Source organism: Pristis pectinata, chromosome 2 (genome assembly GCF_009764475.1).
Source record: "Pristis pectinata isolate sPriPec2 chromosome 2, sPriPec2.1.pri, whole genome shotgun sequence".
In the NCBI taxonomy this organism is placed as follows: Eukaryota; Metazoa; Chordata; class Chondrichthyes; order Rhinopristiformes; family Pristidae; genus Pristis; species Pristis pectinata.
The window spans coordinates 91541169-91556291 of NC_067406.1; the positions used below are offsets into that span (position 1 = coordinate 91541169).

General features: G+C 38.1%; 1 protein-coding gene across 3 annotated transcripts in view; it reads right to left on the reverse strand.

Moving 5' to 3' along the window:
- pde5ab (phosphodiesterase 5A, cGMP-specific, b) overlaps positions 1–15123 on the reverse strand; it is a 111346-nt gene that overhangs the window by 49947 nt on the left and 46276 nt on the right. For all 3 annotated transcript variants that reach the window (XM_052010103.1, XM_052010105.1, XM_052010102.1), the window contains exons 4-7: positions 11580–11651; positions 9308–9397; positions 5821–5958; positions 88–155 (exon numbers count right to left, since the gene is read on the reverse strand). In XM_052010103.1, the coding sequence (XP_051866063.1) occupies positions 88–155; positions 5821–5958; positions 9308–9397; positions 11580–11651 (368 nt within the window). The remainder of the gene's footprint in view (positions 1–87; positions 156–5820; positions 5959–9307; positions 9398–11579; positions 11652–15123) is intronic.

Sequence of the window (15123 nt, forward strand, 5' to 3'; positions counted from 1 at the left end):
CTGATGTTTATTGCTAAAGCAAATTTGATCGTCTCTAACCCAGTTTCTGTGCTTCAAGGAAAGATGATTAATGAGGCAATGTTTTACCTCCTCTGGAACTCTGCTGGATCTTCTAGCTCTGCTGAATTCATGTGAAAGACACTGGAAAACGAGTCCTGAAAATGCAAGTAAATTACACAATTTATTTTTAATGTTGTGAAAGGATTAATTCTGGTAAGCTAGCAGCCACCACAGGGAATGGTGATGCTGATCAGCTTTTAAAAATCTAACCAAGCTCCAATCCTGAAGACCTGACTCGATCTAGGAGCACAGTCCTGTTTTAAGGGAAATTTCAAAACAGTGTAACAGAGGAAAAACAAAAGTAAAAATGTTCTGCCAAACATTTCCCTTCAGTCTTAATACACCAGGAGAATTTTGCACAGACCTATTCTTCATACCTGTTAAGGAATATTAAATATCCATTTTTATTTGTTAACGTTAAATAGTGTCATTGCTATGGAAATAGCCTGATTACTTTTAAAGACATTCCAAGATCAATTAATCCATCAGATCATTCAAAATAATTAAACCAATTTAGAGGAATAAAGCTGTAATAATGCTGTGACATGGATAGACCTAATAATATTACTGACCAAATCATAAGCTAATAGCTGCCATCAAAATCTTTTTATGCCTTTTATGTCTAATGTCTTTTTCCAATAACAGAGTAAAAGAAATTCAAGGAAACATGCTAATATGTTTGTTAAAATGGAAGAGCACAATCACAATTTCTTTATAACTCTGGTCTGGTAAGAACTTTGCCAGCTATATATGTTAGATCTGCAGTTGAGACATGTCAGTTTACTAAACCATGTCATAATTGTATGGGATAACTGATATCTTCCCTGTTTTTCACTCCTTTAGGTTCACATATGTTTTCTATTCACATATGTTAGCTACTAAACAATGTAATTATAAACTCCCATGGTACACAACAGCATTATTGAAGATAGAGCTCTTTCCAGCAAATTCTTCTAATTATCTGTGGTTACAATTTTTTTTACCTTTTACAAGGCTATAGTTTTATAATACTCTCCTAAATAGCAAGTTTGCTTCATGCAACATGCCAAACCTTTAGTAATTTTGTAATTGTTTCTGTTAAATCTAGTTTGTCCCATTTATAATTTATTATTCCCTGAGCTATTCTTCCAAATGCTATTTTGATAGCATGAACCAAGTGTCCAAAAGAAGTCGATCATATGTAATCACTGGCATCCAATTCTCATTCTGTTCAATTCTTTGTCTTAGAATTGTTCTGTTGAGTATGTTTGCATTCGTCAGCCTGCACAGAGGGTTGAACAGCTTCCCTCACAGACAACGTGGCTAGTTTATGAATGTCATTACTTTTGCAGCTTCACTCTACTTTTCAAAGATCAATGAATTCACAGCAGAGAAATATCACTCTTGTGGCAAAGGAAACAGAGAGGCTGCAGGATACTTCTCTTGTTGATTGAACTGGATTGAACTGAGATACACCATCAAGGAAATGTGGGGAGAGGCCAAAATTACAATAATTCTGCGCCACTTCTAGCCTGAGATGATTTCTTATTGCCATTGGGTGCCTAATTGACAATGTTCTATTCTTTAGGATTGTCATCCCTCAATTTGATAACCATAAAAACAGGCAAAGTAAAAACTGAAATCTGAGAAAATTATATGCTAGATTTGACATATTTTCATGATTTACAATGTGGAACTTATCATAGAACACATCTCCTCCTGTGTTGTATGATACAATGCACTTGACCCTGCCTATGCTGGTTCTTTTGTAATGCCATTTGATTAATTTGACTCCCCCACTTTTTACTCTCAAGCCATTTTTTCCCCCTTCAAGCTCAATATCAGCCTAAAAATTTGATCACATAATACTGGAAATTGACTTTGCCTCATGTGAAAGGTCATAATGAACACTCCCAGATGATTTCAGATCTCTCCAGAAATTCCACTGGTCCTTCCTTGCATATTTAAAATGATTTCAGCCACAGTCATGCAGGGGATATTATTATTCCTCTGCAACATTCTGCATGGAGTTGGGGAAATTAGATCTAAGTTGTCCCCACTCCAACCTCCCTAGGTCCAGCTTCCGATTCCCCAATTTTCCAATTCCCTCTTGCTATTAAGGCCATAACCTCTCATGAATCCCTGATACTCTGACTCCACCCCTCAGATGATCCTCATTCATGTATCCCCAAAAAAATGAGATTCCTGGTGAACAGAGATTTTGTCTTACAGGTACATATAATTTCTTTACACTTTATCAAAAGTTAAACTACAAAATTAACACAAGCAAGCCACACAAAATGCTGGAGGAACTCAGCAGGTCAGGCAGCGTCTATGGAGGGAAATAAATAGTCGACGTTTCAGTCCTGATAAAGGGTCTCAGCCCGAACTGTTCATTTCCCTCCATAGATTCTGCCTGCTTACTCTGTCTTGAAACAATATCTTCTGAAATACTGGATCGAAATTATTTTATATATTGTGGTATAATCACTAACTTATCAAGGTCCAAAATTATTCTGACTTGCCAAGGATATGACTGTTGAATAACTACTAAACAATTAAGCAACAATCTTTATCAATTTAGATATTGTTCAAGTTCATTATGGCTCTTCAAGTCAAGGCTGCCAATGAAAAGCAAAAGAGTATCTTTTGTTCTTATCAATGAAAGCTGGCTTTCTTTAAAGGTGTAGTAATAAGATAGTTGAATTAATAACAAAAATATTGATCATGATAAAGCACATTGGAAGTCCATGACAACACAGAATACATACATGCTCTTTTGATATCCATCACAAATTAAGTTCCCAAACCAATCAATCAAAATACATCCAAGGAAGAGTTTGGCCTAGAATTTACTGTACATAGAACATAAAGCAGCACAGCACAGGGACAGGCCCTTTAGCCCACAATGTCTGTGCCAACCATGCTGCCAACTTAAACTAATCTCATCTATATCCCTCCATCCCTTGCCTGTTCCTGTGCTGTCTAAATTACTCTGGATGTATTCTCTGGAATATTCATTATGGATTCTTGCACTTTTCAGATCGGGCATCTGTCAATGAGGTAATTTGGGTGAAGGGGTTTAAGAGCAGGTGTTTGGGGGACCAAGTGGAGGCAGAAAGAAGTAGAAGATGGGGAAGGAGTGATGGTGATAGTTGTGACAGCAGGCCAGGGATTGCTGCCTTTTGTTGGTACAAGGGACTGAAGCCTTGATCATGGACTCAGGGTGTCAGGGAGCTTACGCTTGGGGAAAGTCACCTGGACAATCCAGGGTGGGAGCTTGATTGGAGAATCATGCCTAGGATTATCCAGGAGCTGAACATTGGTATAATCAGCTGGCTTGAAGGGCCTGACACTCACAGAATCAGGTGATTCAAAACTTGGGGGAAGATTACTCTGAGATTGTGTGTGTGACGTATGTGAGAGAGAGGAGAGAAAGAAGTTGAGGGGAATGGTGGAGGGGTTGGTTCCATTTGTTGGAGATTGGAGGAGTGGGGCTCAAAGGAGAGGAGGTAAATAATGGGTTTTGCTGAATGGTGGGCCAGCCAGAGGAATGTTATTAAAACCTGATTGTTTTGAGATTGCCTTGGAACAACATCCTCTAATTTCCAGGATATTGACCCTAAAGGAATTCCATTTGGGAACTGCATTATTTAGTATGAACCTGACATGGAAATCACATCAGTTGTATAAATGTAATTCATGATCAGAAGTGCCCTGTCAAATTTCCTGAAGTGGCAAGATTCAATACAGATATGGTTCTTATCACATTCCACTCTTGGGGGGGGGGAGGGGGGGGGCAGAAAAATCACTTTCTTATATGTTATGCTGAAAAAACAGCAAAAAGTCTAAGGATTTCTATGCCAAGGTGGTTTGTAAGCAGGGAATGGGAAAAGTCAAACGGCAAATCCATGACTCTAGGCATGCATCTCACATATTTACCTCCATGCAGATGTACACAATGCTGTGCTCACATCGTTTGTTCTGTTTCATGAGGGTAAGGAACTCGATGAAACTTCAAGGCTGATATTTAGTAAACAATTAGCAAAATTTGTAATCATCATGGCTTTGCAATCGTGGTTAGCATAATGCTTTACAGCGCCAGTGACCCGGGTTCAAATCCGGCCACTGTCTGTAAGGAGTTTGTACGTTCTCCCCATGTCTGTGTGGGTTTCCTCCGGGTGCTCTGGTTTCCTCCCACATTCCAAAGATGTATACAGGTTAGGAAGTTATGGGCATGCTATGTTGGCGCTGGAAGCGTAGCGACACTTGCGGGCTGCCCCCCAAAATCACTACGCAAAAGATGTATTTCACTGTGTGTTTCGATGTACATGTGACTAATAAAGATCTTATCTTATCTGTTATTTTGTTAGATGGCAGATAAAAGTTTTAATTTTTGCATTGGTCACAAACAAATCTTTAGAACTACTTTTAATGTTTACAGCTTGTCACATTGGCATTGACACTTCTAAAAGGTTTCAAGTAAATGATATCAAATGATAGACACAAGACAAGAAGACATCAGAGAGCTGGCATCAAGGATGGTGAGGCTACAATAGAAAGTAGTACAAGGCAATGAAGTAATGAAAAAAAAAAATCAGGAATTTCTATGCTTTATGCTGTGGCCTCAACTTTAGTCCCTCACTGGGTATTTTTATAAACATCTGCATACTAAATTTACAAATCTGGTTCCAGAATACAATTCTCAGACAGGCAACCAATCTTATCAATTAATCCTTATAACTGAAAGAATAAAAATTAAATGGTAGAGAATTAAAACCTATGAAGGAATAGGTGGAAGTTGTGATCCTCTTTATTGTGAATGAGGAAAGATTCCTCCTATATTCCTTCTCTATGGCTCCATTTTTTAATGGATTGTTATCCCAGTACCTACACTGGAATCACAATCCATCATATTCACTGATGGATTTCAGACTGAGCCTGCAAGAATATGCAGCAATCAGGAGTGGACTCCTCATTTGAACCAAGGTGGTAGCCACCTGAGACTCCAGCGTGCTTTATGGGAGCATGTCCATTCAAGAAAACCAACATCACTGCCGGATAAGATATTATAAGATAAGATATTTATTTATTAGTCACATGTACATCGAAACACACAGTGAAATGCATCTTTTTGCATTACTGAGAATATGCTGGGGGCAGCCCTTAAGAGTCACCACTCTTCCAGTGCCAACATATCATGCCCACAACTCCTAACCTGTACGTTTTTGGAATGTGGGAGGAAACCGGAGCAGCTGCAGGAAACCCACGCAGACACAGGAGTACATAGTTGGGGATCGATGGAGGCAGATTCCAGCTGCCCCAGAACCAAGGAAATTCATTCTTTTTGTAAGGGGAGTGTAGTTAGTCCTTTGGGGGTCTAAGCCATGACATCCACCTGAGTCCCCCATCCTCCAATCCACAAACTGCGACCCATTTCCATCTGCAAGGTATGCAGGATATTTATTACTCCTCTCAGTCTGCATTACTGCCTCCAACCTTGTGGTGAAAACTCATGAGACTGATACTAGCCACATATGGAATCCAAACTCAACTTAACTTTGGTGAAATAGAGATATTCTGTCCCTAAATGTGTTCTGCAGAAATCATCATACAAGATCAGGTGAATGCATCTATGTCCTATGAGGATATTCTGATAAATACTTATGATAATTCACCAGCTGAAGAATTTTGCACTTCCCTATATTCCTGCCCCATACCATTAACAAGGAAGAAACAATGTACAATATTTTTTAAAATCATCTATACTATAATACTTACAGAGGAATTGTCATCCACAATGAAGATGGTACAACTCTGAGTCTGCATGAATGAAAGAATAGTTGCTGCAATTTTCTTCAAAATTACTTCCAAGGAATGTTGCTCTTCAAATATCAGAGTTGCAAGATCAAGTAGAACCTTTTGAAATAAATTATTATTAATGCATGTTATTTCCTTTGCATGTATTAATGACCAAAAATTCTTTTCCCTTTCCATTCCAATACAAACTCTGAGAAGGTAATATTTATCAGGTTGTGACATATGTTGAGAGTTTCATTGATCTCTACATATTTTATCCACATTAGGAACATTTTGTCAGATCATTATTTCTGGTAAAATTGTAAACATTTTAAAACTGATAAGATTTATGATTTTGGAATCAAAGTAAATAAAATTTCATTAATGCAGTTACAATATTGATAACAACAGACCAGAATAATTTTTACCCTTATATCTCTTGCTGCAACTGACTCACTTGCTAATATCACTTCAATCAATTTTCAGCCTTCAGGACAGTTTGAAAATAATCTACTGCTCTTTCTTGTACCTACAGAAAATGTTCTTCTTGTTGGTGTCTGAAACTTGTGATCATGCATTTTTACCTGTAGTTAAGTAATTTAAGTACCTATAAACTGTAAGATGTCAGAATAGATTACCCATTCATTATCAAACTAACTGATGTTCATTCTGTTAACTTTAATGGAATTGTGCTGCAATGAGGCACTATTGATTTTGAAATCCAAGTCTTACAACCATATTGACGGTCAATTGCAGGTGTAAAATCATCTTAGGTGACAGCAAATCAATAGCATTAATTTTTTATTATTTCAAGTTTTTCATCAGCTCCTTTGCACTACCGCCGCAGGTATATTTCACCCAATCTCAAATATTAATGACTTATAAAGGAGATAACGTTAAGCTATGAAAATTAAAATAAAATGCTGCAGATGCTGTAAGTCTGAAATAAAAACAGAAAATTCTGAAAACACTCAGTAGATCAAGCAGCATCTTTGGAAAGGAAAACAGAATTAACATTTCAGGTTCTGATGAAAGGACTTTAATCTGAAACACTAATTCTGTTTCCCTTTTCACACCTGCTACCTGACCTGCTGAGTGCTTCCAGGATTTCCTGTTTTAATATTTTGAAGTTAAGCTTTGCCCAGTTGGCCTTCTGAGTTTCTCCAGCATCATAGTGTTTTTCATCTAGATTCCAGCATCTGAGTCCTTTGCTTCTCTTGTACTTTGCCCAGCATTTGCTCATTCAGGTGTACTGAGCTCTTTAGACATTATCCTGCATGCTTTATCTCAAAGATGTTTAACTCTGTAAGTTGCTGAAAGTGTGAGCTGATGATCATGAATCTATTCAGAGGTTGAACTCCAGGCCACTGTCAATTCATAGACAGAAGCATACAAGAGGATGGTCATTTTACTCAACGTCCTCTTTCAACCTGCCCCTATTGTACAACACCACCTTTGACACTAAAGCCCATGCAAGATTCTGTTGGGCAGGACAAATCACTCACCTGCTGATACCAAACTCTTGAAACAAACATTTTATTCTGACCTCTGTCACTGGAAGAGATTATCAGGTGAATAGAGGCAAACGATTCAAAGATGTTCTCAAAACCTCCTAGAAAATATGCAACATTCACACTGGCTCTTGGAAATCCATGTCCCATCAATCCTGCTTAATGTAGAGAAGGAATATTCAGGATGCCACTAAAAGCCTTGAATCTATATGTCGAGAATGCACAAAAGTCCAGTGTAAACATCAGTAGTATCACACCACAGGCTACTCAACTGCCTGCCTCACCAACCACCTTCTGCCCCACCGTGGCAAAATCTGCAGGCTCCTCATTAGGGTCATCAGTCACCACAAAACTGGAGTGCAAGCAGGTCATCCTTAGTCCCAAGGGACCACTTAAAAAGTAAGAGGACATGAGGTTGCCAGTGTGCATGGGACTTTGCTGAACAAGGAGGCCAACAGTATGCCAGCCTAACCAATGATATGCAAGGACAGAGAAACTAACAGGAGGATGACAGAAAATGAGGATACATCAGAAAATTCAATGTCACTGTGAAATACAAGATGAATAGTATAGAGATAGAAAGAACGGATTTATGGAAAAAAATTACGACAAGAAAAGCAAATATCTAAAATCTGCAACAAAATTCACTACCTGAAAGCATGAACTTCCACATTTTTAAGTTTTTCACTTTCTGATGCTGGGAGATTGATTGGGAGTCATCAGCAATCATCATGTTGTTAATGGCTAGACATACTTAACATGCTTAATGGACAATTAATGAACAAATGAAGCAACTTCATGAGGCTCGTGGGGCAAGTTAAAGGTGCAATGTCATTTCATGAGCCTAAAGACAGAATGGGATGGATTGTCCAGCAACTGGTGATCACATTTCACAGGGTATCTCTTCATTGCCAAAAGTTGCACATTAATAACGACCTGCATCATTCATGCACTTTTTTGATAATTCCCAAGCATTGCATCCTAATCTCAGGAGTGTACTCTTCCTGAATCAGTCTGAATTTTAGCACATCTCATATAATCCATCCTTTTTTACCTTACTTGGGAACATTCCCAGCTTTGTGCTAAACCATGCTGAACAGTTGGCACTGTGTTGAAATCTAGGTTGAAGAGGTAAAATAGCTCTTCCCAAAAAGAGAGCTTTGAAGAAAATTGGCAGACCTAAAGTACTATTTTGTTATATTTAGTTAGTTTTTTGTGCCATTGCTCAGAGACAATCTGGATAAAAAAGCTGTTATATATAGCTGCGAATTCAGCAAGTCCCAATTTGATTGTTGCTCAGTTTTGGCTTTAACATTGGCAATGTTTGTTTTCAATGTGGGAAGTGGGCTAACTGGGAACACAAAGTCTACTATAGATCAGCTAGCAGCTTCACTAAATTGAGAGCTGCTTGCTTTCTGTACTTGGAGCAAAACTAAGTTTTAGCTGAAGACCAGGGTACATATCTAACGTTCACACATATTTCAGATTGTATTCTGTTGTGATTTGTTGATGTTTTGGACAAAATGCAATATTTGTTATAATAAAGGCAACAGATGCAAGATAAATTGATAAAATCATTTGGAAAGCAACATTTGATTGAAATTCCATAGATCAAATTTTTGTGGAGCAAGAGCATAAAATGCTTGAAATATTCAGCAGGCCAGGCAGCATCTGTTTTTCTCTCCACAGATATCACCTTGCATTACCCTCTTATGGGGGTTCTAGGTAAATTCAGTGGAAAAGCTTGATACCTTGGAAAAATGACATGACCACTGTTTTTCCAGTGTTTTGAATCTTACAGAAAAGACTCCAGGAATTCACCTGATCTCCTGCCCCCCCAATCCCCTTCTCCCACCATCACCACAGCTCCCCCACCTGCACCTCCCCAAGCAATTGCTGATGTCCAGTATTTGTGCCAATGATGAGATATGCAACTGTCATCTCAGTTTTGGTAATACCTGATTGCGTCTATTTTCAAGCCGTGAAGTCTCATACACCTTGGCATTGTGGAGGACAATCCCGCAAAATGTCAAATAGGCAGCAAAATCCTGAAACAATTACAATATTAGTGCCACACAGTGGAAATTGTCATCAGAAAAATACCAATATTATGAACAACTTTCTAACTAAATAAGTCAAAGTTAAATCTTGAAATACAGAAAAAGAATCAATTCATTCAGCAATTGGATGAACATGGCTCAATACTCTAAATGATTAGCAAAATACAGGACAGGTCGTCTGGCAAAGCTTAAACACATTGTGTTTAGCATTGAGACTCCAGCGTATTCTTGGGTCCACACAAACTTGGCATTTGGTGGCCAGTTTTCAGTGGCAAGACAGTGCATGGTGACTGACAAGTTAGGTGATAATGGGGATATGAGAGTGTCACTGTAGAAAGTAAATCACAGGTGAACCACTTCAATCATACCATTTTTTTCAACGATAACTAGAAGTATATTGTAATTGCTATCCTGCCACAACTGCAACAATTAAGGTTTCTAGCAGAGATTTCAATAGATTCAGTTATTCAATTTACAATAATTGAATAACATTACACAGTTAATTCACCTGAGGTTGCAGTTTAATTCATTGTAATATTGCACCATCAACATACATACCCAATAAAATTCAATCAATTTTAGCCTGAAGATCTAAAATTTATGAAATTTTTAAAGACTTAAGCTTTTGTTACAATATATAGAAGGTAGATTTTTAGTTCAGTTTTGTGAGAAGATATCATGGCGCTCTAATGGTGAAGTTTGCTACGGAATACATAATGTGTGAATCCTTTATCTCTCATGGGAAAAGTTTCACACATTTGAAAGGTAATTCCTGCATTAAACACAATGTTGTATTTTTATAGCATTTACATCCCAAAAGTATCCTGACATATTTCACAAGAAATATATAACAGATTTACAAACAACAGATCTCATAAAGGCCAAAAGAAGAAACCTATTTTTCATAATGCTGTTTGAGAGAAGAATTTTGGTCAAGAGGATGACTCTAATCTTGTGCTGTTAGTGGAAGAAAATTCACAGGCAGCTGAAGTCAGACAATCAGGCGTACACTTCAATGTATTTAATGTACCATGTCCACTGAAAGAACTAATACTCAGAATCACCATAGTAAAACAACAACTTACTTTTTTCTAAATATTGCTAAGGTAACTTGAATAAGATCAAATAACCACCATTTTACTTTAGCATTTCATCATGAGGAAAAAGCAGGCGTGTGGGATTAAACTGGATGAATTCTCCAATCACTTACAAAGGCACAGTGTGCCAGATAGTTTACTGTTCTGGTATGAGAATCTATGTTTTCAATACCACTCAAGTTGATGCATTTCCTAAAAACATTATGCTACATTCTACATTCAAGTTTTGAACTGAAACTTGTATTGTAACCTCTGACTAAGAGGCCAATGTGTTCATATTTGCTGACATTAATATCGATTAAAGCATTCCCCTGATTGCCATTTAATGGTGATGACCAAAGTACTCATGTGAGCAGCAGGGCCCCCACGGGTAAATATCCCACCAATATCAGTGACCCATTTGAGAAAGTCACTAGGTGCTCATCACCATTATGAAACACTACCTCAGTAAGATTCACTGCTTTCAGGCATGGGGGTAGAGGAGGAGAAGACAGAAAAGGAAGGAAAAAATATCCATGTTAACACTGATCATAACAGCCCAAATAACTCCAAGAACAGAAATTAAGGAATATACCAGTTGAGAATATTTTAGACTCAAACAACACTGAACTGGGAAGGAACACACCAATCTGTCACAATTCTGTTTGAATGTAATTGTTCTTTAGAAAGCTTGATTTGCAAATTTAAAGACATAAATCATGAAGGAACAACAACTTCAAATTATCAGATGCAGTGCTTGATGCAACAATAATAAATAATAAATTTCACATTATTTTCCAACGCCAGTATTAATTGTCCATCCCTAATTGCTCTTGAAGGTGTTGGTAAACTGTCTTCCTGAATCACTGCACACCTTCTGGTGAAGGTACAACCACAATGCTGTAGGTTAGGAAGTTCTATGATTTATACCTAGCAACAATGAAAGAACAGTGATATATTTCCAAGTCAGAAAGGTGTGCAGCCTAGAGGGGAACCTGCAGATGGTGGTGTCACATGTACTTTCCTGCCCTTGTCAAATCACAATAATCTAAATGGGTAGAATGAGTAATCGATCTTAAACTATACCATCTTACCTTTTCATCATTTTTGGTAAATGTTCCATGAGTCCCACATTTCTTGTTGATTGCCTGGGCAACACCAACTACCTGGTAAACAGAAATGGTTAAACAGACATCAAATACAGTTCTATTGACAGATCGACAGAAAGTTCTAAATTAACAAAGGATACATTGACCTTGAAATATTTCATCATAAGGTAACATCTTGTTAAGCTCTATTACCTAATTTTATTAAAAAATCCTAACATTAAACATAATCAGGTACTTTTCACAAATAATGGACACTTCTAGGTATATAATCTGAGTCTTCCACAGGTTTAAAAGAGAATAAGCATGGAAAACACTGGGCATGCACCGTGATGCCACACGCAAATTTCTTTCACATATGATGTGTGGAAACAATGCAGGCCTCTAACATCGGTACAATCCAATTTTTTCTTTCAACCATCCAGAATTGATTTAGCTTTTTCTTTATGGAAAATGAGGGGAATAACATGCTTTCATGATCTATTCATTGATAACTCTTTTTTGTCTTTTGCACAGTTGTCTAATAAATACAATTTGCCTAGATCACATTTTTTTTCAAATTTTACAGATTAGAAATCTTTTAAAAGTTATTTTACCTACTTTTCCGATACCACATAAAATTGAAATTACAAAAAAAATTTTAGGTTTTAATCCATATCAGAAGGGCTTGATAGCAATAATTCATGACCTGATTATGAATGAATGGGAGAGAGAACTCCAGGTACTTTTACCTATAGAGACATGGAAGAAAATTCTCCAATTAGTTAATACATCTTCAATGTGTGCTAGACACTCTTTGATACAGTTTAAGGTGGTTCACAGGACCCATATATCTAAGGACAAGTTAGCCCGTTTTTATCACCATATAAACCTATATGTGACAGATGTAATTCGGAGGTAGCTTCCCTTACACATATGTTTTGGTCCTGCCCTCTCTTGGAAAAATATTGGAAAGACACTTTTAATATTATTTCAACTGTATTGAATATTGATTTACAACCTTGTCGTATGACTGTATTTGTTACATTAATGGCCAAGAGATCCATTCTATTTAAATGGAAGGATCCTATACCTCCTACCACATTTCAATGGTTTTCTCAAACTATAACATGTTTAATCTTAGAAAAAATTAGGAGTGGTACTGTTGATCCTTCGCTTAAATTTGAGGAAGTTTGGAGTCCATTTATTCAGTATTTCCATATGATATAAACAGACCTTTCTCGAATCCCTTTCAATAACCTTTGAATATAGAGGAGCGGAGGTAACAACATAATAATGTTTTTTGTAACCAAAGAAATAACAGTCCAGCTTTTTTTCTTTTTTTTTGAAGTTTTCGGTTTGCTTTTGTTTATTTTTTTTTAACATCGGTAATAGCTTGAGAGTTGAGGTTTACTTCCATCTTATGAAAGGACCCTACTTACTTCGCCGATGTTGGGAAGTCCAAGGCGTCAATCTCCACAAGATTAGTTCTTTTCACCTTCACATCCTCAGCAATTGTCCTGGCCATTCTCCCTCCCCATTTTACCTCTTTGGTTCTCTCCCCATCATCTCCCCAAATTCTTTCCATAACAATCATCTGATCAGAAAACAACATCATTTCCACAGTTGCCTCTATCATCTCAGTTAATCGGGGTATAACTAACTAGAAAAATTAAAAGTTCAAATCACAATATGTTATGCTGAAAGAAAGAAGAAGAGATTACAGTAGACACACTTATGAAGTGTCACTCATGTCTCCTGGGATGGCTCAAAATATTTTTACAGCCAATAAATTGATCCCACAAACAAAGTTATATTGAATACCTAAGTAATCTTCCTTCATGTTGTGGTTTCGGGGATAAATATTGGCCAAGATATGCTTTATTTTCTTACTTAACTGAAAGTCAAATCATCTTGATGTTAGGAGCAATTTATCTCTAATTGCTCTTACATTAGTTACATTTTTATTTAAAGTAAATTATTGGAAGGTATTCTAAGGGAATATTTGGACAGAGAGGGCCTGATCAGGGATAGTTAACATGGCTTTGTGCATGGTAGGTCAGGTCTAACCAATCTTATAGAGTTCTTCGAGGAGGCTACCAAGAAGGTTGATGAGGGAGAGGCAGTCTACATGGACTTTAGCAAGGCCTTTGACAAAGTCCCACATGGGAGGCTGCTCCAGAAGGTTAAGGTGCTTGGCATTCAGGATGAAGTAGCCAATTAGATTCAACATTGGCTTAGTGGGAGAAGCCAGAGAATGGTGGTAGATGTTTGTCTCTTTGACTGGAGGTCTGTGACTAGTGATGTGCTGCAGGGATCAGTGCTAGGTCTGTTGTTGTTTATCATCTCTATTAATGATTTAGGTGATAATATGGTAAACTGGATCAGCAAATTTGCGGTGCAGTGGTTAGCGTAATGCTATTACAGTGCGAGCCACCTGGGTTCAATTCTGGCTGCTGTCTGTAAGGAGTTTGTACGTTCTCCCCATGTGTCTGCGTGGGTTTCCTCCGGGTGCTCCAGTTTCCTCCCACATTCCAAAGATGTATGGGTTAGGAGTTGTGAGCATGCTATGTTGGAGCCGGAAGCATGACGACACTTGCGGGCTGCCCCCAGAACACTCTACGCAAAAGATGCATTTCACTGTCTGTTTCGATGTACATGTGACTAATAAAGAGACCTTAAATCTTAAGATTGGGGGCATAGTGAACAGCGAGGATGGCTAGCAAAGCTTGCAGCGTGATCTTGACCAGCTAGGAAAATGGGCTGAAAAATGGCAAATGGAATTTAATGCAGACAAGTGTGAGGTGTTGCACTTTGGGAGGACAAACCAGGGTAAGACTTGCACAGTAAATGGTAAGACTCTGAGGTGTGTGGTAGAACAGAGGCACCTGGGAATACAGGTCCATAGTTCCATAAAAGTGGCGTCATGGTAGAAAGGATTGTAAAGAGAGCTTTTGGCACTTTGGCCTTCATAAATCAGGGCACTGAGTACAGGAGTTGGGATGTTATGTTGAAGTTGTACAAAATATTGGTGAGGCTGAATTTGGTGTATTGTGTGCAGTTCTGGTCACCTACCTACAGGAAAGATATCAATAAGCTTGAAAGAGTGCAGAGAAAATTTACAAGGATGTTGTTGGGACTTGAGGACCTGGGTTATAGGGAAAGGTTGAATAGGTTGGTACTTTATTCCCTGGAGTACAGGAGAAAGAGGGGAGGTCTTATAGAGGTATACAAAATTAAGAGGGGTATAGATAGGGTGAATGCATGCAGGCTTTTTTCCCCCAAGGTTGGGTGAGACTAGAACTAGAGGACATAGGTTTAGGGTGAAGGGTGAAATAGATACAGAGAATCTGAGGGGGAACTTCTTCACTCAGAGGGCGGTGCAAGTGTGGAACAAGTTGCCCGTGGAAGTAGTAGATGTGGGTTCAATTGTGATATTTAAGAGAGGTTTGGCTAGGTACATGGATGGGAGGGGTTTGGAGGGATATGGTCTAGGTGCAGGTAGATGGGACAAGGCAGAAGATCAGGTTGGCATGGACTAGATGGGCCAAAG